Source organism: Anser anser (genome assembly GCF_964211835.1).
Source record: "Anser anser genome assembly, chromosome: 18".
NCBI lineage: Eukaryota > Metazoa > Chordata > Aves > Anseriformes > Anatidae > Anser > Anser anser.
Window position 1 is genome coordinate 8,647,055 of NC_139739.1, and position 24,155 is coordinate 8,671,209.

At 38.8% G+C, this 24,155-nt stretch overlaps 2 protein-coding genes across 11 annotated transcripts in view; one reads left to right on the forward strand and one right to left on the reverse strand.

Moving 5' to 3' along the window:
* Positions 1-6,477, reverse strand: part of COMT (catechol-O-methyltransferase) — a 27,179-nt gene extending 20,702 nt beyond the window's left edge. Inside the window, exon 1 of one of the 5 annotated variants that reach the window (XM_083803521.1) lies at positions 6,256-6,477. Coding sequence is in view for 2 of the 5 variants with exons in the window: in XM_083803517.1 (XP_083659643.1) it covers positions 1,621-1,680 (60 nt within the window). In the remaining 3 variants the exon portion in view is untranslated. Of the gene's footprint in view, positions 1-1,620; positions 1,773-5,300; positions 6,015-6,229 lie in introns of those variants that run through there. The other 4 variants (XM_083803518.1, XM_083803519.1, XM_083803522.1 and 1 more) reach the window with 4 other exon arrangements.
* Positions 1,110-24,155, forward strand: part of TXNRD2 (thioredoxin reductase 2) — an 82,122-nt gene continuing 59,076 nt past the window's right edge. For 3 of the 6 annotated variants that reach the window (XR_014573480.1, XR_014573481.1, XR_014573482.1), the window contains exons 1-10: positions 6,310-6,375; positions 7,072-7,128; positions 7,731-7,875; positions 8,193-8,267; positions 9,094-9,172; positions 10,207-10,269; positions 11,415-11,485; positions 15,281-15,300; positions 15,679-15,770; positions 18,310-18,484. Coding sequence is in view for 3 of the 6 variants with exons in the window: in XM_083803492.1 (XP_083659618.1) it covers positions 5,086-5,161; positions 6,310-6,375; positions 7,072-7,128; positions 7,731-7,875; positions 8,193-8,267; positions 9,094-9,172; positions 10,207-10,269; positions 11,415-11,485; positions 15,281-15,300; positions 15,679-15,770; positions 18,310-18,484 (919 nt within the window). In the remaining 3 variants the exon portion in view is untranslated. Of the gene's footprint in view, positions 1,178-4,947; positions 5,162-6,309; positions 6,376-6,620; positions 6,876-7,071; positions 7,129-7,730; positions 7,876-8,192; positions 8,268-9,093; positions 9,173-10,206; positions 10,270-11,414; positions 11,486-15,280; positions 15,301-15,678; positions 15,771-18,309; positions 18,485-24,155 lie in introns of those variants that run through there. The other 3 variants (XM_083803494.1, XM_083803492.1, XM_083803493.1) reach the window with 3 other exon arrangements.

Sequence of the window (24,155 nt, forward strand, 5' to 3'; positions counted from 1 at the left end):
CTTGCTGAGAAACATGCAAAAGAGGAATTTTGAGAAAGGAAGCACTACTCGTACAAATCAGGAAACTGCCTGGAGATATCTAAAATAAGAAACAGCTAACAGAGAAGAACAAGGGCCAGCAAAGTCACAGTCTAGAATTTAACAGATACTACAAGCAGTTAGGCTACTTTGCGTTTACTGTGTATCATAAAGGGTTACCACATGGACTGAGAAAGCTTCCTGCTTTCAGTGACTGTGTAACTCCTCATGAAAACTTTGGCGTTCTGTTAAGTCTATCATATTTCTGTATTTTCTCAATGCACTTTTTAATATACCTTAAAGCATTTGAATGAAATCAAGAATGTGTGTTACTTAAAGCTTTATTGCTTCTTGCTGTTTTTTTGTCACATGTAATCAGTTAATTGTTTAGGACAAACTATGAACATAAGATTCTGTAGGGTTAGAGAAGGAAGGAAAAAAATGGCAGAGATGAATTTCTGAAAAACGAGTCTTACTCTCAGACAAATTTCTGAAAATAATGGTAATAAAAAAGAAAACAAAGGGGTAAAAGAGCAACAAAGCTGAAATGTTTAACCATTTTTGCTGGTTTATGAATCTATGCACAAATGTTTCCAGCAGAGGAAATACTGTTAGCTGAAGGATGGATTATTTGTGACAAGATGTCTTTTTGGGGTGCTTAGCATATATTAAAATGGTTGTTTTCCTTTTAGAATAGCATTTTAAAATGCAATTTAAATTATGACCTTATTTAGAGTAATTCTGTGATGTGGGTGCTTTTCTTAGCTTCCGTCTTAATGTAGTTGTTTTAGATATATTTTCAGGCCTTACACTGAAAAAAAAAAATACTAACTAACAGGACGTGATATTTGTCCCATGTTTACACAATCTTGTAACCTTTGTAGACTTCACATGGAAATCTGATCTCCACCTTGATCTCATAAACCAAAATTAGTCATTTTCTTCCCTTACCAATTTAACTTGCAACTCTTTGAAGACTGATTTGTCAAAACTCTTAAAATCAGAATCTCAATGAAAGATATCCAAAATACAGAAAGCTTTTCTATTTTCAGGTACATCAGAGTTTGATTGTAAGCAAACAGTCACAGACTCATTCATGCCAGTGTAAAGCAACATCCAAATAAAAGTAATATTGGAAAACACTTGCTACAGAAGTCAGGTAAGAAGCCTTGTTACAGTGGTAAAAATACATCTATTGTTTACCCAGGATCTATGTCTTCGAACAAGTGTCCTTACTTGTCAGCATAAACCCCCATGCAAGAATACTTTCCATGTACTTAGCAACTTGATTTGTGATAAGGTTCTAACTTGCTTTGGAAAAAGTCTAGGAACTGTTAACCACCCCTCCTCTCCTCTGCTACCATTGATTGTGTCTTTTTTGTAGCTCTGGCAGGCAGTTCTCTCAATTGCCAGGGACTGTGGCACTGTTTCGACTTCTGTCTTAACCATGTGCCATGCCTTTCTTCCATGGTGCTTTTCTTTCCCTCCCTCTTCTTCATTAATGATAAGGATGCCATGTCATACACTAGCAGAGGAACAACTGAAAAAAAAATAGGGTAAAAGTAATCACAAGAGAGATGGAATGAAACGAGAAAGTCCTACCTCACTGCGGAGACCTCTTAGTTCAAACAGTGATCCAGTACAGTTCATTGATACTGCCATAAATGATTAATTAGGTCACACCACAAAATGCAGCCTCTGATATAATTCATTTCTCACCCCACCCACTAAGAAAGAAACAATGTGATGACTTTCAAAGATGACATCTTCCTGACACCTCTCACTTTTCCCCACCCTGCCAGGTCCGTAATCTGGGAACATTAAACATAAAGCAATCCATGCCAAGAAAAACAGAACAGACAAAAAGTGCTTGAAAAGTCAGAATTTCTAACATATTAAACAGAAAGGTGTTTTATTCTGGTTGTGTTCACTTACTCTTCATGAGGAAGAACTTAAATAAACCATTGATAAATGTAACAAAAGTTACTTCTTATGAAGAAAAATTAAGTAGAAAATTTCAAGTTTTCCTTACAATAAATTCAAAAGCAGAAAGTCTGCCTGTTAACAGAACCAATTAATGGCCTCCAAAACTCATATTATTGTTGACTAGATTTATAGACATTCATGAAACATATCACCCTGGCATTTCCTTTGCCCTCTTAATACCGCACTGTTTACAGAACACAAAATAAACACCCCCCCAGAAATAAACAAAACCACATCCAGCTCAGGATAGTCTATGATTCTAAAGTATGAAATTAATTTATTAAATATTGCTAGCTACAACTGATACAATTCCACAGAACTAACATAGTCTGATAGCTATCTTCTAAGAGTTGTGGTTTTTTTAAACCCAAGTATCTAAAAAATACTATTTCATCGCAGAAACATAATACTTTGTGTAAATGTTTCCTTATACTAAAATGAATTTGTCACTAAAGGACTTCATGCTTGCTTTCTTAATATACACATATTAATACACATATAAAATATGTATATCACTAGTTATTCTGATCAGCTTAATGATAACCACAAAATAATTAAAATAATAGAATAGAATAGAAAACAGTAGGAGATGAGCCAAATATACATTATAAGCCATACCAGAGCAACAGAACCTGTTTCTGGTCCCTGAGAGGCTCTTGTAGTGCAGACACCTGCTCAGTGCTGACTGCAGCAAGTATCTCTGGCTGCTCCACTTAGTGATATTGTGATCATGGGCAAAACCTACTCACTACTGCTGCTATTTGCCCTTTTTAATCTCAGTGATCATACTTGTGAGAATGTGCAAGAACAAGCAGAGTGGCATTACACAAACTTTGTTCTTTGTTTTGAAGACAGCAGTGCTGATGAGAAAACCTTTGCCTGTGGAACTCCACAGTGCTTTATCATGAGCTGTGAGATACAGCCAGAGGGCTTCATCCCAGCTTCATGCAGATTGTTAGCAGCACAGCAGCAGCTACGGATAGCTTCCTAGATGACTTAAGGTGCCAAGTGGCAGCAACTGACTCACATTTAAAATAGAAAAGAGTGGGCGTGCTTGGGAAAAGATAAACATCTAAAAAAGCTAGAAACTCACCACCACTGTGTAGGCTGCGGTTCATACAGATTCTGAGCTTTAAAATAATAAAAAGCAGCCAGGAATGAAAGGAATGCTAGTATATGATGTGGCTGTTACACAAGGCATTTGGCCAAGTCCTTTCCTTAAACAGTTTAGAAGCACTTTTCCAAATTTATTGGCAATTCTCTCCTAAATTGCCACTGATGTTGCTGTTTAAGGTAGTGTTTTATATCAACAGCTTTGCCACATCTAAGGCATTTTCTTAATAACAAGATAACATAATGCTGCAAGAACATTTCTTCACATAAATTTGTTTTGTGTTTGAGATGATTTAATTCTACCCTTGATCCTACTACAGCTGAACTAAATGCTGTGTGAAGAGCATATGCTCAACACTGCCTGATTCAATTCAGCATAGTGGCTAAACTGAACAGCTAAAACAACTTTGCATGCACATACCTGAAGAACATAAGTCATTAGTATCTCAATATGCTTGAGGTTTTTTTTCATGTACAGGTCTCTCAGTGTGCTCTAGTCAGGTCTTTCTACTGCTGTTGCAATGGGTAAAAAGTATCTTTAGTGATTTATTGATTCTACTGCTGTAGAATACAAGGTTTTCAGCCTTTTTTTCCAGCAGTGATACTGGACAACTCATTGACCATTAGTAATTCCAGTTTCATGTATTTTCAAACATTAACCGAGTGGAAAAAATAATAATCTGACCTATACTAGGAGGTGATACTAGTTATACAAAAATTTCCTTTTAAGAATTTACTGCCGTCTTCCTTGGACTATGGATCAGATGGATGGTTCTGGTACAAAATGGTTAGATGCTGCCCCCTTGTGAGGTGAGCTCCTTGCTCTTGACTGTTTTCTGTCACCAGCTCCTTCTCAGTAAGAGGAAGGGGCTGATTCTTTGTTCCAAATTGATTTGACCATGGTGATATTTATTACACACGACTCACTTTGTACAGCAGCAGGTAGGGTCACTACTATGCTGCAGTAAAGACCAACAGCCAGCACTTCTGAATGAGAACAACCTTGTTCCCTGTGGTATGGTTTTGATCAATACCTATTATTAAACCTTTTACCTTAGGCTATCAAAATACATTCCAAGCATTAATATCTCCCATCTGAAGCAGGTCAGCAGCTTCACCCTTGTTTAACCAACAGAAGATGTGGGGCACCAAAAGGGTCATCCAAAGCCTGCGAAGTGTTGGTGGTGCTCCGACAGGCTGTCCTGTGTGGACATTTGCCGTATTGCTGTTAAACCTTGCACTAAAGCTGTTGGTGCTGGTCTCCCTCACTGATGTGTGGTGTGGGCCCAGCCCCACCATTTTGGGGTGAGGACGGTCTCTTCTCTCAGCCAGGAGTCTCTAGCTCCTGCTCACAATGCTGGAAGCACCTCAGTCACAGGAACCCGAACCAACAAGGCAACTTGACTGTAATGCCTTGTGGGAGGGAAGGACTTTATTCACGCCACCTTTTTAGGGGTTTTTAACTGTCAGTCTGTGTACAGCACCTGAGGCACCTGTGGAAGGGGTTCTGACAGCCCGCACCCCTCATGTCTGCTACAAAGGGATGTGCAGCTTCAGAGGAGGAAAAAAACAGGACTTTGGATATCGGTAACAGCTCTAGGCAGCCGTGTTCCTCCTCCTTTCTGAAAGACCTTTCCTGACCCCCCCTTTGCAGCTTTATGTTAACGGCAAGCCAGTCTAAAAAGTGGTGTTTTTTTCCCCCTTCCAAAAAGTTCGATTTTAACTCTAACTGGAGTCTGCGTCCACCTGCTAAAAAGCCCCCTCCAGCTTTCGCAGCAGCTGAAGAAGCCGGAGCTCCGGGGCGCCCCACGGGTAGGGAAGCAGCAGCCTCCCCTCGGGGCTGCTCGCCAGGGGACCACCCTTAGCGCCTCCCGTCCCCTCCGCCCCCCCCCGCCGCCCGCCGCTCAGGCGCTGCTCGGCCGCCTCTCCGGGGGCCTGGCGCGGCGCGGCGGCCCGTTGCCGTACAGCATGGCGGCGCTGTGGCGGAGGCGGCGGCGTCTCCTAGGAGCGGCGGGGCTGTGCCGTACAGCGCGAGCCCTCTCAGGTACGGTGCGGCCGCTGGGTTGGGGCCGGGCGGAGGCCGCGCCTCTGCCTTGGTTCTCCTGGCGGGCAGCGGGCTGCCCTCTCCTCCCGCCGCCCGGAGACGGTGTTCCGAGGCAGGGAGAGGCCCGCGAGCGCCTTACCTGAGGGGCTGCTGCCGACACCGGGGGCCGCCGCCCCCCTGAGGCGCCGCTCTGCCCCTTCAGCGGCCCGGCCGGGGAGAGTGGCGGGCTGTTGCCATCCTCAGGGGCTTTCGGAGCCGCTCCCCGCCGCTCTCGGCTGCCGTCCTTCGGCCCCTGCCTTGCCGAGGAAGCCTTCCGGCCGCAGGTGGCTCTGAAGCAAGCGAGGCCTCCTGCCCCCTGCGGTTTGGCTTCCCGGGGAGGTCCCTAGGCGGCACAACTGACCGCCAGGCCTTCGCTTTAGACTTAACCCGACATGACGGGGCTGTCAGCCGTCCCTGTGTGACTGCCCGCGCTGCACCGCCGAGAACAGTCCCCACCCTGCACTCAACGTATAGTGGCTTAGGTGGTTCGAGGCTGCTGTGGCCTTGGCTGCCCTCCCCGAGCCGCTGGCAGCTCTTTGGAAGCCCTCCTGCCCTCACTAAGAAAGTTCTCTCTCACCTTGGCATTTCTTCCACCGCCTCCAAACCGCTCCGTTAGAATGGGCTGAGCTGTGGGGAGGCCGAGGCAGCAGAAAGGGCCAGCTTCCCTCAGCCTCACCACGCCTCTGCAAGTCCTGTGTTGTAGCTGAAGCTTTGCGAGACCGATAAGGTGACTGGTGAAAAATGTAGGGGTAGAAACTGCTGCGGTAACACAGAAAGGGAAGGCCCATACCAGACTCCAGCTGCAGCTGTCTAAGCATGCAGGAAGAGCTTCTTAGGATATTGCGTAAAATTTAATTATTTTCCACTGTTGGATTGCTTTATTTCCTGCATTTCATTTACAAAACCAGCCTCATCAGTCTCATGATTTTTGGAAAGTGCTTTGGGACACTGAGGAAACACAGTGCCCTAGTAAAGGAAACACAAATCAACAATAATCAGTTGTAAAAAAACAAACAAACAAAAACATACCTTTTTATATTTGCCTTTTAACATACCTCTCCTTGTCTTTCTTGTCTGTTGCTTTTCCTACATTTTTCACATCTTCACAGGAAAGCCTGAGTATGATCTTCTGGTAATCGGTGGAGGATCTGGAGGCCTGGCTTGTGCAAAAGAAGGTTGGCATACATAAATAAGTGAAAATTTTCTTTTAGCTTAAGTGGTTTTTATGGAAACTAAGAGAAGCAATGCTGAAAACATTAAAGGAACGTAGTATCCTGTGCATAAGCCCTGTGCGTTAATCATTAACTCAGCTCCATCCAGTTAATCTGCAAATTATTCACACCCTCAGGTGTGGTGATCTTATTTGGCTTTCTAGCTACTCTTTTTTAAAAGTATTTCTTCTGTTACCACAGGAAAATCTAATAAACATTTATTTCACTGTTACTGTGTGCCTCTGAGTGCCTCCATAGATTTTCTTTGTTACTTATACTTTTTCTTATTTATGAGTTAAAACAACAGTACCTTCAGGCTGTTTTGAATTGTTTAACTTCTGTAGAGAACCTTCTCTTTGTAATGCGTTACCCCTATGTAATGCGTTCAATAACACACAAGCTTCTTAAACATCTAATTTCGCATCAAATCGTGTTTTTAGGGTTGGCAGAAGCTGGAAGCTCTAGTAAGGATTATTAAGTACCTTCTGGAGAATTTGCTGACCACATGGGTAGCCTGGGCTCTTAGTCTGGTATCTTGAATTGGCATAAACCACCAACTGTCATCTCCTGTATTCTTAATCTGTGCTTGTGCTACTGAATGTATTTCAATTTGTGTGTTTCTTCTTCCTCTAAATACCTTTTCTTGCTTTTTGTTTAAAGCTGCTCAGTTTGGAAGGAAAGTGGCCGTTTTGGATTATGTGGAACCTTCTCCACCAGGTATGGAAGAGAAATACTAGAATATTTGGATATGTGTATAAAGCCATGGTCTGGCTGAGCAGGTTGATGCAGGCAGCAACTTGGCCAAAGCCACGCTGCATGCTTTGCTTGCAGTTAAAGTCCTTAAGCCGAGCTTGCTGTTACTACTCGTTCCTTCCCTGCTCTACCTGCTTTTCCTGCATGCAAAGGTTGTTAGCAGTGTTCGATTTGTGATGGACTTTGGACTTAAATGTGTGAAAACATTGTCAAAATGTCGTTACAATTTCTGAAGCATACAAATCACGTTGTGTTAAGGCTCTTCATACACAATGTGTAAAATAAGATCTGCAAATAATAAATGTGAAAGTGTAGTAGTTGGATCTTCTGAAACCTGTGAAAAATCTTGAGATGTTTTGAATTTTAGAAGAAAAATATTTAGAGTTGGTCTTTATCAAAACATGTTAATGTAGGCATAGTCAAAAGGTGATCTGTAGGAGTAAACTGTGTGTTGTTTCAGAACTTCTAATGCTAATTGCACGAATAATCTAATTCACTAAATAACCCAGTTGCGTTAAGTTAAACTAACATGGTTCGTTTACTTTACTTTTTTTTTTTTTTTTTAGGAACCAAATGGGGACTTGGTGGAACTTGCGTGAATGTTGGTTGCATTCCTAAAAAACTCATGCATCAAGCAGCCCTTTTAGGGAGTGCCCTTAAAGATGCCCAGCACTATGGCTGGAATATAGCCCACCCTGTTCATCATAACTGGTAAAGAATATTGTCCCTATCTGCTGCTATGTTCTGCAAATGTATATGAAAACCTTTTCCTGTTGATTTTTTTTTACGGCCAGTTAAAGAACTGAATTTTGGATTAAGCTTTTTAGGCTACTCCTTGTTTTAAACACAAAACAGTAATTAACAGTTTATCAGGGCAGATATTATGTTAGTTTGCACATGTTAACTTACTTTCATAACAAAAAGTATTGCAGAACATTCGTAATTTCTAGCAATTGCCTGTAAATTGAGTTGCATTATCTGAATTTGTAACATGATGATTTTATGTTCAATTTCTTGGTTTGTGATAGGTCGGAGATGGCTCAAGCTGTTCAGAATTATGTGAAGTCCTTGAACTGGGGACACAGAATACAGCTACAAGACAAGTAAGTAAGACTTGAAGTTCATCGTTCCTCCTGTAATCAAGGAGCTCTTGTAGAATTGTTGAATTGCCTTTGGAATTTCCCATTAGAATTAGTATTTTGAGTTTGTAAGTCCTTTCTTCTCAGGACTGTAGGTGCCCTTACCAATGTAAGTCACACGTTTCTTTTTCCCGTCTTCTTTTCTGGAAAATGTTGGTTAAAAGTGACCCCAGGAGAAAACTTCCTAACAGTATAGTGATCTAGGAGTGTTCTCTCTAATCTGGAAAGGTTTTGCATTAATATTAAGTAGTCTGGGTTTATTAACATAATTTTGGGCTTGTCCACCAAAACTTACGTGCCCTGCTTACAAGCCCACAGATAACACTACACTAGAACAGCTGATTTTTTTTGCTTTCAGTGTAGGAACTGTTCCAACTTTTTCAGCATGCAGTTCCTTTATAGAGAGATCATATTAATTTTACAGATACTAGTCTTATGACTCGTGCTGAGTCACTCTTGTGTGCCCTCAAAGGAGCATTGTAGTAGTAATGTTATAAATAGTAATGCTATGGATAGTGGATCATGTATCAATTGAAGAGGTCAATAACCTGCTCCCAAAGCATGCCATATACTTTGCTGTATAGAGGGATGAACTGTGACACAAAAATTAAGTCTGTGGTAGAGCTGCACACTGTCTTAGGATAAGAGATGCTTCCTTCCTTTTACTTTTCTATGCCTGTTTGCCTTTTTTTTTTTTTTTAGCAGTTCAAATAGGGGAAGAAGAGCTGTTTTTATTTCATTCCTGTTCTTCTTCATTAAACGTACGTTTGTGTTGTTTTCTTCCAAACAGGAAGGTGAAATATTTCAACGTGAAAGGGAGTTTTTCAGATCCACATACAATCCGTGGTTTAACAAAAGGAGGTAAAGAGGTGAGCTGCTTTACAGCACACCTCAGTTCTGCAGTATTTTTCACTTCAAGCATCTCAGGTCTTCTTGTGTTGGTTTTCAGATTGGCTGGGATCTAGACAGTACTTTTCCAAACTGCTTTAGGTATTCAGTATTGTTCCAGTGAGGGAGATTTTTTTCCGTCTAGAGGAGATGTTTATGAACTTGACCATTGCCTACTGTGCCCTTAGCCCCTAACCTGTAGGTTAGGTGCTGTTACTTTTTCTTTGCAGACAGAAACACTGAGACACAGGGTAATTCGTTGTATTCAGAGTCAAATTGCTTTGATGGATACCGACAGAGATGTAAAGAAAACCAAAATCTCCCTACTGCTCTGGGCATTAAATCAGTCTGAGATGTTTTCTTCTTTCAGATGAATTGTAAAGGCACTTAGCTTTCTAATACAAAGTGGTGTGTGGGAAGCAATTATACTGAATGTACCAAATTTAACTTAAAGCAGACAGGTCAAGTAACAAAATAGTGACTATTTCTGCATATTTAATAAAAGACTGAAAATGCCTTTTTAATGTCTTTTTGAGGGTAATTATATAATGTTACTGGTTAATATCAGCCTGAGAGAGCAAAAGTTTCTTGAGGTAAATGCCTAGCATTGTCTAAAAACATGTCCTTTTTGAGGTACCTTAACTTCTAGGCCTTAGAGACGGAATTCGCTTGGTGTGATTTCTGTTTTTTGTCCTAAGCTAAACTGACTTTAATAAGCTGCTATTTGTGTACAACTGCTGTTTGCAAGTAGTCCTCAGAATCTTGTCCAGTATAGGAACAATTGTAAGCTTAATATTAAAATGAAAAGTGACAGAGAATGTGTAGGAGAAACCTTCTGCCTGTATTCATTTTTTTCATCTCCAACCTTTTTTTAATGTAGTACTTATTATGTCAGATAAATAGCAGATGGTAGTGCCAGATTTCTCACATATTACTCATTTGTACATAGCTAAGATATAAAGGCAGATAAAAGGATATCAAATGCTTGATTTTTGTTTTGTATTTTTGTTTGTAGACTATTCTTACTGCAGAAAAAATTGTCATTGCTACTGGAGGAAGACCAAAATATCCTATACACGTAAGTTACGCTTCCCATCTGACAACTCCAATGACTTTACTGTCTTTGTACCAGATAAGAATGAATGTTTAGAGGATTAAGGATGTCAACAAAGTAACACAAGGGGTTTCTGTACTTGTGATGAGTGTGAAAAAATATTTTTTTGCATTAAAATTTTCAGAAAAACGCTTCCCTAGAAAACAATTTGCATTAATTTAGTATGTCGATGTTCTTAGAATCATGGAATCCTCACATACATTGGAAGAGATCTTCAAGATCATGAAATTGAACCATCAACTTGAGCTACTGAGTTCCATCACTAAACCATGTCCCTTAATGCCACGTCTACACGCCTCATATCCCTCCAGGGATGAGGACTCTGCCATTTCCCTGGGCAACTTGTTCCAATGCTTGATCACCCTCTACATGAAGGAATTCTTCTTAATATCCAATCTGGACCTACTCTGGTGCAAATTGAGACTGTTTCCTTGTGTCCTGTCACCTGAGAGAAGAGACTGGTGACAGTCTCCTTGCTGCAACCTTTTTTTGAGTAGCCATCAGCCTCCTCCTCTCTGGACTAAATAACATCAGCCACTCCTCCTAACTTGTCTTCTACTCCTTTCACCAGCTTCATTGCTCTTCTCTGCACACACTTTAGCAGCTCAACATCCTTCTTGGTAGTGAGGGGCCCACCTCACTACCAAGGTAAAAGGTAGTGATACCTTTTATCAGCTTCGAACCTTTTCTCTTTCAGTTTGCCTGCTGTGTCTTATCCTGCCCTGCACCACTGCGAAAAGCCTGGCTGTCTTTTTTTGATAACTTCGTCATAGTCGTCATAGCTTTGGAAAGCTATTATTAGCCATCTTTACTCCTGGTTGAACAACCCCAGTTCCCTCAGCCATTACTCACTGGTAGTGTGCTCCAGCCAACTGGCCATCTTCGTGGCCCTCTGCTGAACTTGCTTCCGTCAGTCGGGTTCTGTGTTGTATTAGGAGGCCCAAAACTGGACCGTGTTCTCGCTGAGGTTTAACTAGTGCTGAGTAAAAGAGAGTAATTGCTCCCCTTGGTATACTGGCTACACGTCTAATACAATCCAAGGTGCTATTTGCTTTCTTTGCTGCCAGCACTGGCATTTTACAGTCAAGATCTTACCTGTGTGTTCACAGGTTGCAGGTGCACTGGAGTATGGAATCACAAGTGATGACCTGTTCTGGTTAAAAGAATCTCCTGGAAAAACGTAAGCTACTCTACAATGGCTTTAATATATGCTGTCATTCATACTTTTTCCTTACAGCAAGGTGAAAAATGTACAAAATTGCCTTTTATATACCAGTTTTTCTCTCCTTGTGTTTTCCCTCTTGAGAATCTGTTTTGCCATGCAGCAACATCATGCTATTAATCTTCATAAGTAACTAATACATTTTTTCCCCTATAGTATTCCTATTCCTGTCTAAAATCAAATTATATTTAAATTTTTACCTTAGGTTAGGTGACTTACTTGCTGTAGCAAAGTTCCTTGTTTCCTCTTGGAAGTCACAAGAGGGCAGCATAAACTTAAATGAAGGCTCTACTGTCCTTATACTGTCCCTATTCGTTGCTGTGGGTATATGTGAAATTACTTCTCAGGTAGAAACTCCGGCATAATTTTATGTTCTTTTCAGTGGTGGCACTACTGAGAACAAATCTGATGAGACAATAAGGGTACTTTTGCCCTTTCTTATGGCTTGGAAGCTATTGTTTAACTAAAATACTGAAAATTGTTTTTAGTTGAAATACGAAATTACCACAGTCTGTGTTTTACAGTGCACAGTACAGTAAGATTTGGAGTCAACGCTGCACTACAAAGCAATTTCTTTATGCAAATAACTGTGATAGGAAATGCGTATTTGCTAGCGTGAAAGTCAGTTAAGTCTATTTTTACTTGACTTGTAGTTGCAGTCTGTGTCCCTAGATCAAGGATTTCACACAGAATCACAGTAATTTAAGTTGGAAAAGACCTCTAAAATCAGCAAGACCAGCCGTTAACCTAGCACTGCCAAGTCTACCACTAAACGATGTCCCTAAACACATCTGTATGTTTTTTAAATACATATTTCTGAACAGGGAAATTGTGTTTGTTGCGAGTATCTTTTATATATAAAAATACTGGTGCTTTCAAAGAAAATAGAGCTGCCATTCATGGCCATGATTTGCTAATATAAAATTGCAATGTGTGTTAAGCTAAACATCAAATAGATAAAACAGGGGTTCATTGGTACAGTTTAAAAAGGCAACTAAATTTCCATTTGTTTGCAGTATATCAGTCACCTCTTGAATTTTGAGAGCATGATTTATGTGAGGAAATTATTTAAAAAAAAAAAAATTATCCCTATAAGACATTTCTGTGAAAATGTGGCTTTTGTCCAGTCCCTGCTAATGCAAGTTGTAACAGTGTAATGTGGGAGTCTAGTGTTTATATGTTGCATTCCTAAGATTTAGTCAAAATAAGCCCGCAGGGGGTACAGTAGCATTTCTGTGCTTTATCAGGCTGTGTCCTAGCAAATGAAGGAGGGAGTTGTTAAAGGTTTGTTTCTGACGGATTTGTTGCTGTTATAAATACTCCCAAGGTTCAGTTCAACACCTTTTGTTTTTTAGTCTGAGCTGTGTTCTACTTCTTTCTTTCCCATTCCCCTCCAAATGTACATATCTCAGCTGCGAATTGTATGGCTGAGGGTTGTAGAACTGTCAGTCCTGCAGTTATTCATATAAAGCACGTGTGTGTTTTTTTTTTCTTAAAAGGCAAACCGTTAACCGAGCAACCGTTAACCAACTTAAAAGTCCCTTAGATATACAAACACTGATGAAATTCTTGCTACTGAGATGAAGGATTTTGGCAGAGTGAATTAGAAAATTTGCCTTGAAATATGCTCAGAATGAGTGAGAGATTGAACAGGTGTGGTGAATGTTAGGTTCTGCTTTCAAAACTTTTCTGTTAGGCTCTGACGATGCCCAGGAACCCTTTAGTTTGTAGAAGAAACTGTGAATAATGTGCTGCTGATGTTATGAGTGGGTGCCAACTGGCAGCTATTTTTTATCTAATGAAAAAGAAGAGCAAAAGAATGCATAAATTTTGTATATTCTTATTCTGTTCCCTGTAACTCCCCTCAGATATTTATTTATGGGCAGTATGTGGCCTTTTGCAGCACTTATCTGGAGCTAGAGGCTAAAAGAGGGGATGTTCATCCATTCACAGATGAATCAGATGTCCTAATGCTGTAAAAATTATTTCCCACTGTGCTAAATTGTTTGCCAAACATAAAGCCCAGACCAGGAAACTGGTAGATATTAACCTCTTGTTATGGATAAAAGAAAACGAGAAAGTTCTGTGGCTTATGCTTATAATGCTTGTGCTTCATTGCTTATGCTCCTGACTTTAAGTAACCTAGTTAAACTCTGTGATTATATGACTTTGTAATTTGAGTTTTTAAAGTAATTTCTAAATTTAAGTAATTTTCTAAAATCTATAGCTTTCCAAATGGAATTAGCAGCTTACTTTTTCCATACCCCAAACCCCATTTTTCTAACTTTTGAATATAGCAGAGAGAGGCCTGCTTTAAGAACAAAAAAAAAATCCCCAAAAAGTGAATGAAAGTTTATTCTAAAGCATGTTTCCATATCTGAAGATCACAGTCAGAAAGAGCCTAACACTCTATACAAGCCTCTTAGTAACTAGAAATGTTGATCCTTAATGATGTTTTTCCTAATTTAGAAATATAAGGAAAAACTTACCTGTGGGTGGAAGTACTACTTGGAATGCATCTCCAAGCTGTGAGATTTTGACAAGCCTGAATAATACATGGGTAGCAAAGAAATGTGAGTGCAGCTTGTCCAGCGGCTGTGTCAGTGACTGGCCAGTTGGACCCACTTTTACCTCTGGAACAGGGATTGAGTGCTTTTAGGTACCCAGCACACACAGGGAACTGAGGATATGGTCAGAAGAGAGAGAAGTGCTGCAGTGTATAGGCATCTGGGGACAGGTGTAGAAACTGCAGTGCTGGAGAGCTGATAAACCTCATAACTTAGAAGTGTTGATGGACAGACAGCTTTAGTGGTATTCATGGTTGAAAGAGCATAAAATACAGGGAGAGATGGGAACCGGAGTTTTATTCAAGATCTCAAATGGATGTATTTGGTAAACAGTAGTGTAGTTAAGTCTATTAAACAGATCATCTGTAGCTGTGTACACAATCTTTTAAAGTTAGGCAAGGCAAATATTTGGCATTTGGATAACATGATGAAAAAGCAGATGGTTATAAATCAAATTGAAATTTAGCAATGACTAAAATCTATAAGTTCTCTTGGGAACTATAATCTACTTGATAAGAAAATGACGAATTTAATACGTACTTAACTTCTGAATGTCTTAAGTTTTCTTAAAAATACTTGAAAAGTTATTTTGTAGCTAAGATACATCTAGAGATTTTGAGATATACTTTTAATTCTGGTAAGACTGCTGCATGTCTGTATGTTTATATGTTGTACACTGTGTCAGAGGCAATGGTGTCAGGAGGCCCTGTAAAAATGAGGAATCAGAAGGAACAGGCACTGTGCGGAGGGTGAGGGGGGAGGAACAGTGTCAATTTCCACGCCAAATGCTTCCAACTGAGGTATATATCACAGAGCACAGCTGAAGTATTTGTGATGCCTCTTAACTTTGTTAGTTGTTCTGAGTTTTTCCATGGCTTTCTTCACCTTGTCTTTCAGAATACGTGTTTAAATGTCTCTTTACAATATAAAAACAATTCCTTTTGTCTTATAAACGTTTTTTTTGTTGTTTGTTTTTAATTCTGTTAATAAAATAAGCTCAAACGTTAAAAGATTGTCTTTGTTGGAGTTGACAAGCCACGTTCTTTCTTCCTACCTAACAATATCAGATCCACTGCTCAAACCTGTGATCTTATAACTATAGATATTTAAAAAAATAATTTGTTGGTTATGCAGAAGTATGCGCAAGTTCATTCCATTGCTTTATTCTTTCTTTCTTATTCAACAGGTTGGTTGTTGGAGCCAGCTGTATCCTTTGAAAAATCTGTGATTTATGATTATAAGCAGCGTAGTTGTCTTTACTATGAAAACTTAATTTTCTGAATTCCTTTGCTCATGCCCTATAATTAATATAAGTTGTAATATAACAGGAAGAGTTTTATATGCAGTATCATTGTAGGAAACTAAGGTCAGCTGAGGATGAATTCTCAGGATCTTGAAAACATTCTTACCTATTAAGAAAGTATTCTAAGGCTTTGGATTTTTATTCTGTACAATAAAAGCAAGCTAAAGATGTGTGAGGAGAACTTGGTATCTCTAGATAGAAACACCACTTGTATATTACCCTTTTCGTGTTGCGTTTATGTGAAATTATTGTTTATATTTCTTTAATTGATACTTCACCAGATATTTCACTTGAATGTGCTGGTTTTCTAACTGGCATTGGACTAGACACTACAGTCATGATGAGAAGTATCCCACTTCGTGGGTTTGATCAGGTCAGTGCAGAACATCTTGCATTTCCTTATATATCACGTATAAGGTATGTTTGATCAGTTTTGTCTCTTAAAGAAAAAGTGGCATTGGCTTCTCCAAACATTTCCTGGCATACAGTTTCTGAAGAGTAACTAAATAAATATTAGCTCATGTTTTCCTATTATATCTCTTGATCCTGTATTCAGAAAATTAAACCTTTTTTTTTTCCTCCACTTAATTCAAAACAGGATTGAAAAGATCAGGAAGCAGGGGAGAGATTTGGATTATGCCATTGCTAAAAGTATTAGCCAATTTCTTTAAAATAATCTAGAGTTGCTAAGAGATGCAGATAATGACTTTTAAAATAAATTACTGAACGTAACATGGAGTGGTTCAATGTGGAGTTCATTATGACAAATATAAATAAATCACTAAGCTGAAAGCTTTTAATGATATAAGAACTGGAAATCTTGACTTTACTGCTTTCATAACAGTGGCAGTTATAACTAGGTTTTAAAAAAAAGGTATATAGAAAGAGTGTGAGTGATTTTGGTGGAGCTATCAAGCTGGAGAAAATTATAAGCAAAAGAGAAACGTTAAGAGAAAGGATTGTGTTTCAAGATCAAGAACAATTTTGAGGAATTTTATTCAAGTGTGAGTGGTCGTGATTGTGCTGTCAAAACAAAAAACAGTTTTGGCTAGAATTCCATTCCTGTATAAAGACAATAAAAGAGAATAGAATTAACAATGAGAAAAAGCAGCAAAACCAAAGAAGTTTTTATACAGAATTTGTGTTAAATATAGAGTTGCTTAAATAAGCAATAACAGGTAGTATAGCAGGCTTAGGTTAAGGACAAATTATTGGATCTAGTAAAGGCATTACTTGGATGTGATTTTTGTAGCCTTTTTTCTACCAGTTAGATAGTCTATTGGTTGGTTTGATGGTCCTTTTGTTCCCTAAATCTGCAGGGAAACTGTTTTAAAGGTGATTGTAGATCTTTGTCCCTGCGAGACTTGATACTAACGTTACTTTGAAGGAAAAGTTTCTGTAGTGTTCTTAGGTGAGTTACGGGTTTTCACTCACAGCTGCACTGAACTTTTTGTTTTTAATTTTCTAATAATTTTTTTTTCTCAAATAACTTTGGAAAATTTCAGCTTTAAGAATGAAGACTCTGTCTTGTTAATCTCTTGAAAACAGCATTTCCAGAGTTGAAATGAATGCACATTAATTGTTCCTGGTAGCATGGATCAAGAGTGTGATTTTTAATGCTAAATTGCAATACTGCAAAACATTTAAAGGCCAAAGTTGATCAAAGAGTGATAGAGCCTATGGGCTTGTTTTTAAGAACTGCTTTGCATACGCAGAAAGTAGGAAAATATTTTAATGTGTAACAGCACAGTTTTTGAGGAGGGAACTTTGCTGTTAGAAGCAGCAGTGATAAGTAACCAATGCAGGTAGTGACAGCTCCTGGTTGCACGCCAGCTACTCCCACTTTGAAGTCTCTTCCTTAAAGCTAGTGGTATGTGTACCCGTTTTGCAAAACACTGTTTAAGAATGTGTCTTGGGAATTGTGTTCATCATTGAAGAAATCTACACCTGGAACAGCGTGAGATTTGAGCAAGCAGGGAATAGTGCTAAGAGTGCGTGGGTGGCACTTCATAAAACAGTAGGGCTTTCTTTGAGAACATGATCTTCTGTAGGCAGCAAAATAATACAGTGGAAATTTCAAGGTTAAGAAGAAATAGAAAAAATAATTTTACTCAGTCTGTAGCCACACTGAGTCTGATGGAAACTGACTAGTGAGCTGTCATGTTTCTGAAGAGATATAACCATGTTGTTGTTTTTGTATTAGTTAAAAACAACTTCAGAAATAAAGTTGTGTAAGTCAAGACCTTGCATGTAGCTCTTCTGTGTGAGTGGTTTTGTAAGAATATCCTTTAAGTAATAAATATATCCTTTGACAAAGTGTGACCTGAATTTCTGCAGTCAGGAGCAATGATATCTTTGGATAAACCTGTCAATGCAACACTTTACTAACCAACTGTAGTGTGGCATTATTTCAAACAAGCTCTTAGGACAAAAGCATTATTTCCTTTTGGTAGTAGAACTTTTCAGGAAGTCTTCATAGTGATTCATAGTCACAGCAAAGAAATGACAGGTGTTATGGCAAAGGGAAATACTTTTCTTCATTAACTTTATCAAAGTGTTTAATTCTCTCCAAGCTGCCAGAAAATGGTAATTAAGGTAATGTTAAACTGAATGTGCTCTAGATTCTATTTTTATATATGAATCAAATGACTTATAAGCAACCATTTTAATCAAATACTATTTCAGTTTCTTGAAAATAATTTGAATATTCAGATGCAGATACCTCTTGGAATAGAGTTGCAGGCCATAGTAGCTCAATGAATTATCATGTGTTGACAATGCACAGTAGCTAAGTGACAAAGAATGTTTGAAATGCGTGATGGTTTTACTGGATTTCATAAAGACAGCTGAATTAAAGTTTTGCATTAAAAAGGTCATATCTAAGAATAAAAATTTTTCCCCCTACTCAACAGCAAATGGCATCTTTAGTAACAGAGTACATGGAATCTTATGGCACAAAATTTTTAAAGAAATGTATCCCAACAAAAGTTGAAAAATTGGAAAGCAACAGATTACAAGTCACCTGGAAAAATACTGACTCAGGCACAGAAGAAACGGATTCCTTTGACACAGTGATGTGGGCAGTAGGTAAACTTGATTATCTTATTGTTTATTTGTAATCCTTTGCATTCTGAAAATGAAGCTCCCTCGTGTTCTGCGGGGCCAACCATTTTCGTAAGTTCAGCAACCTAAACATTGATATAATTACAATCCATATTTAGAAACTGCAAAATGACCAGTTTGGGTGGTTGGTTTGTGGTCTTTTTTTTAGTGGACTTTTTGTTTGTGTGTGTGTTAAAGTTGGCACTCTATCCTTAAGGATTAAACACATTAACGGTTAAAGCTGGTTAATTGATGTGCAGTCGGTATGATTCATTGTTTTTCTCTGTATCAACACACCCACACCAGGTGTCTCAGATAATAGACTGGGAAACTGGGTAGTGTTGAGGATTTCCTGTCTGCAGATGTGCCAGTTACAATACTGATTGAAGAAAGGCAGCTTGTAGAGTTAGTTAAAAAGCACCCACTATTGTTAACTAATTGTAGGCTGAGTTATACTAGGTATTTCCTTAATTTTTGTCAATACATCTTGGAATTTTACTTGGAATTTATTATAATTAATAGGATTTTCAAACCAATCAAAATATTTGAGGCAACAAAATGATTTGGATACATTTTTAATGTAACTTAAAAGTTTAAATCCAAAGCTTTTGTGGGTTACTGTTACAGGACTGTGTTACCTTGCTGAATGACTGTACTCAGTTATGCACCAGGTCATTGAAACAGTTCTTTCTTGGCCTTTATTTGGTTCTGTCTGTCATGTAATGTCCTTCTGTCTTTTACTAGTGCTCTGTCTTCTACTTTTGTGAGAATTCTCCTGAATTAAGCTTCTGTGTATTTTTTTCTTTATGGAACCAATGAACTTTTAATATTATATAGTATTGCTCCTGCTCTTAAGGACACAAAAAAACTTTATATGATAGATGTCTGATGTACCTGAGCTTCAAAGCAATGGTAAGTTTGTGCACATATAGATGGAATGTAGGGTCTTTGCCAAAAGAAAAGGGTACAGACTGACACCTTTATAAATAGATGCAACTGCTTATCTGCAGGGCGAAGTTGCAGGAAATCAAACTTTGTACAGAGTGCTTGTTTCAGGTATTGGAGCACTAAAACCTGTATATTGAGTTCTGCAGCTGCAACACAGCTAATATATAACAGGAAGGGACAAATAATATTTCCATTTGAATTTGTGATAGATGGCAAAATATTACTGCTGTAGCTGGAATTTGTCCAGATTATTCACAAAGTCCTTAGTAAACATACTGAATTACTGTTTATCTGACTGGTGTCTGACAGCGTGGAGGAGCATCACTGAACTGATAATTAAACTATGCAGGCGTTTATAAAGTATTCTGGAGTGAGTTTGACAAAGAAAGTGGGATAGAATACTAGTAAATTGTTAATAGAGTGATGGCCAGCAATAGATCTGAAATTTAGCTTTACAAAAGAGAGTTGTCTCCCTGATGAGGGCAGTGGAACAACCCTTAAGTTCCTTTGTGATCATTGGCTTAGAGGAAAGCCACTATGCCTTTGAAATAATATTGTCTTTGCTATAAAAAAGAAATATACCTTTAGCTCCATGTAAAGTTGAACAGGTATCTGGTTTTGCACATCATGGTATGAAGCATGTTGCCCTCTGTGACAGATCAGATGCGTGGCAGATTTATTTTGCAGTGCAGTAAAATAAGATCATCACTATTGAATATCAAGAAAGGGTTAAGTATATGCATTTTTATAGTAGTTTTCTTGAAATCTTATAACCAAATCAGTTTGGATTAATTAAAAACAGAAATGTTGTTTGGAGATTTTTTTTGAAAAGTCCCACGTGGTGAAATATGTGAGAACCTCTCTGCCAGCCCCACTAGGAAGGGGATTGGCTTTAGATTCCTCTTTGTGAAAAAAACCTTGCCATCCAGTTTTTAACCTTTGAACTGTTCAGTGAAAAATAACACATCTTGGTCGATCTCAGAAAATGGTTAGTGCTAATGTGGTGTGGTTTGCTGAGGCTCTGGTTCTTTGTTCTGAACTCCCCATGTCTCTTTCTCATTAATTTTAATCCAGGACTTTCTTGATGAGATGTGTTTTCTGCAGTCCTAATGAAAGTAGTCACTCCTGTTACATCATCCAGTGCTTTTAGTTCTTTTCCCAGTGTATAGTTCTACTGACATTCAGTCAGCCTTGCTTAATGGCTATTTTTAATGTGCCGATAATTTGTTTGCACTAAAAGGGGTGTGAATGTATGTTTTGCTTCTGGTTTTTGTTTAACCCACCCATAAACTTTGAATGTAATTCTTAAATGCTGCTTATTTTAGCAGCTTGTGACTACAAAAATCACTTCTGCATGTTGAGGAAAAGTTAAACATTAGGCTATGCCTCTAATCTGCACATGAGAGAACATTTTGGAACCTGAAGTATAAGGTGATATTTTAGTTGATATGTGATGGCCAGCATTTGCCTGAATGGTGTTATAAGTAAACAAAAAATTGGCAGAAAAAGCTTCAAGTAATTTTATGTAACCAGTATAATTATTTCTGCAGAATACAGGTTCTGTTCACCCATCAGTGTGTAGGAGAGTTTGAAACCAGTGACCTCACTTGGCAGTGGCTGATGGGTCCTAGTTTTTGAAACTGCAGAGCCAGCCTTTAAGGCTCCACAAAACCTTTGGTTACAGCAAGCTTACTGTGGGAGAACCGATGTAAAGATGAACTGCAGCTTTCTTTCCAGGAAGTATTTCCAGCACGCTTTACCTTGCACGGGACCTTGAGAACGAAACAAGTAACAATTGTTAGAAGTCTGCCTAATGCTGTAAGGAAAACCTCACAGCCACCCGTGTAACTGACTTGCAGTGGTTACACAGCATTTGGAGCTGCTTTTTTGTTGTTGTTCAGGTAGGACCCAAGTGAGATATCCTTGGCTTTTTGTCACCATTGCAAGTAACTTCAGATGTACATTGTATACTAATGCCCAGGGCTCCCACAAGCTTTCTCCTGCTATTAGAAATAGTACAGCCTGCCTGACTTAGTGAAGCACCTAGCTGCCCCAGCACTGAATAAGGATCAGATTTTTTTTTCCAAACTGTGGCAGACATGCTGAGAATCTATTATTAATGGATGAAATGTTCAGAAATGTAAAATTGGTACACTCTACCATCATCGGGAGTATGGGTTCTGAACTTTTTTTTTAACCCTAGTTAATCTTTCTGAAGCCTTGTAATTGGAATATAGCTTATGCTGAGTTGGTCTTTATTTGTTGTTATCAGCTGTGTTTTTGTGAACACCTTGGGTTTTCAGGAGGGATTTGAAGGAGGAGGGGGTAGTGGTCTTGAAACTGTTCTGGTGAATGTGTCAGGCACCCAGAACAAGATGAAAGAGAACACCAAGACTGGGAACACATCACATCTTGATTAAGGTCAAACCAAGGTCAGCTTTGGTAAAGTTATGAAGTGATGTGTAAAAATGAAAATGTATAGGGGAGAAGTGCAGAAGGCTTGGGCTTAGGTTTTATGCCAGAAAAGCCATCCTGCCACCCTGCGGTATCCTGACAGTAGCCATCTGTGGTATCATGCCTAATGCGAAAATACTCAGTTGGCTCTAGTTTGAATTTTTCAAATGCTGGGGGGCAAGCAGATATTCCAGCTTCTGTGATTAAGAAACTGCAAGAGACCTATTATAAAATTCTACAGAGTTGCTGTCAGCTGCACCTTTATCACCCTGGGAGATCTTACTGTACACAGGAGTATACTGTCACACATTTACTGCTGATATTTGACTATGTCTAGTCGTATGGTTTCTTCTCAGTTTAGCTGCTTCAGTCTCTACCATTGTAGGTCCTGCACCTGAAGGTCACAGTAGCCTGATACTGTCTTCAACTTAGTCTGTGTGGAAGCGTGATTACCAGAGCCGCTCCACAGATGATAGAATGGAAATGTCACATCACAATACAACCAGCCTGGTTTGTGTCTGAGACATGTGCTTTAGTGAGTCTCTTGTCGCTAAGCTGGCTGACAGCCCCCTCAAGAAGCCATGTTGCTGGGTTTTACAAAAACAGATTAAAAGCTGTTTTTTCTTTTAAAGTTAAGCAAATGAGGGCAGGCCCCTAGAACGGGGTTCTGTGTGGTTTTCGTAGCTCTGTGGCTATTGTATAGGTCTATTGTATAGGTATGAGATTATGATGTGGTATTAAAAGTGCTAGAGGCAGGTAACCTTCTTAAGGTTTGAATTGGCATCATTCTTTCTTCTAGATCTCTGGCATAATACCTTGCTGTTTTGAGTGAAAGCTAAAGCTAGTCTTGTGTCTTAAATAATCATACGCTCCTTATTCAGGAGATTCAGGACAGTGGGCATCTTCAAGCCAGAACTGTTCAAGTATCTTTGTGTTGTGTATTGCCCTGTGGATTGTAGGAATAAGCTGTAAACTCATGCTTTCTTGAAGCTATAACTGTTTAAAAATATATATATATAAAACAAATGTTCTTTTTATCCAATACTATTGAAAAATGGTGAGAACTGATTCTACAACACATGTACTTGAATGTTGGGAAATCTGAGAATTTCCTATATTTGGCATTAAAACTTACCAAGCCACTTTAGCTAGTCATGAACCTAAGCTAGTGAATTTGAGGTGAAGCAAGACCAGTAATTGTAATCTTGCTTTATGGATGTGATCCAGTGTGGGTCTAAAGGCCAATAAAGGTCCAGTTTAGATTTTAATGTTTTGTTATTGATTTTAAAAATAATATTTAGACAGTAAAGATGAGAAATTTCACTAAATAGCAACACCTTTTTATAAGTCTTAGCTATTAATACCAAACTGTACACATGTTAAAATAGATTGGAATTGAAAGGTTAAGTGTTATCCTGCAGATTTGATAAACTCAGTTGCTGTTGTTGTCACAAGTCTTTAAATGACTCTATTGACGGGTTTTTCTTTTTTTCCCTATTTCAGTGCCTTCCATTGCGTGCTAAGCGTTCTCTTGGCTCTGCCTGGCAGGAAAAAGGGGAAACTAGAAAACCCCATTAGCTGTCCATTTGCAGAATATCCAGGCTTTACTCTCAATACACAAAGAAATACAACGGTAGGAAGTTGTTTCACATCCGAGCCAAGATAAGGTCCTGGAGGTTTATTATTTTTGTTGCCTGATAGCATCAGGACTGGGGAGCAGGGGGCAGAGAAGGAACAGCAGATCAACATCCCATGGGGACAACAGAAGGGAAGACAGACAGATAGCTGAGTGCCGACAGCTTCAGTCAGTACTCCCAGAGGAAGTGTTGGTTTCACCAGATGAAATTAATACACAGAAGTCTTTACAGAGGCATTCAGATGTGACATTGTTTGGGGGGCCTGCCTATATGGCAGATGTATAAAGCAGTGAATCATATGTTTACATATAATTAGGTCTGTATTGACAAGCCAGGTTTTCCTTTTGTTTAATAATTTCCTACATTAACATCAAAGAGCTTGTTTTTATAATGAAAACACATTTCCCTTTTTGTTTTGCTTTGCCATAGCTCTGTATTAACTTCAAACACAAAATCATGACTCACACAACGGAGATATATATATGTAGATTTAGATATGTCCATATGCATTTATAGCCTCTAAAAATGTGTGCAATGTTATTAAGCTTCCTTCATTTGGATATATTCAGATAATCTCTGCTATACAATCTTGTGTGTCCCTAACAACGAATATCTGA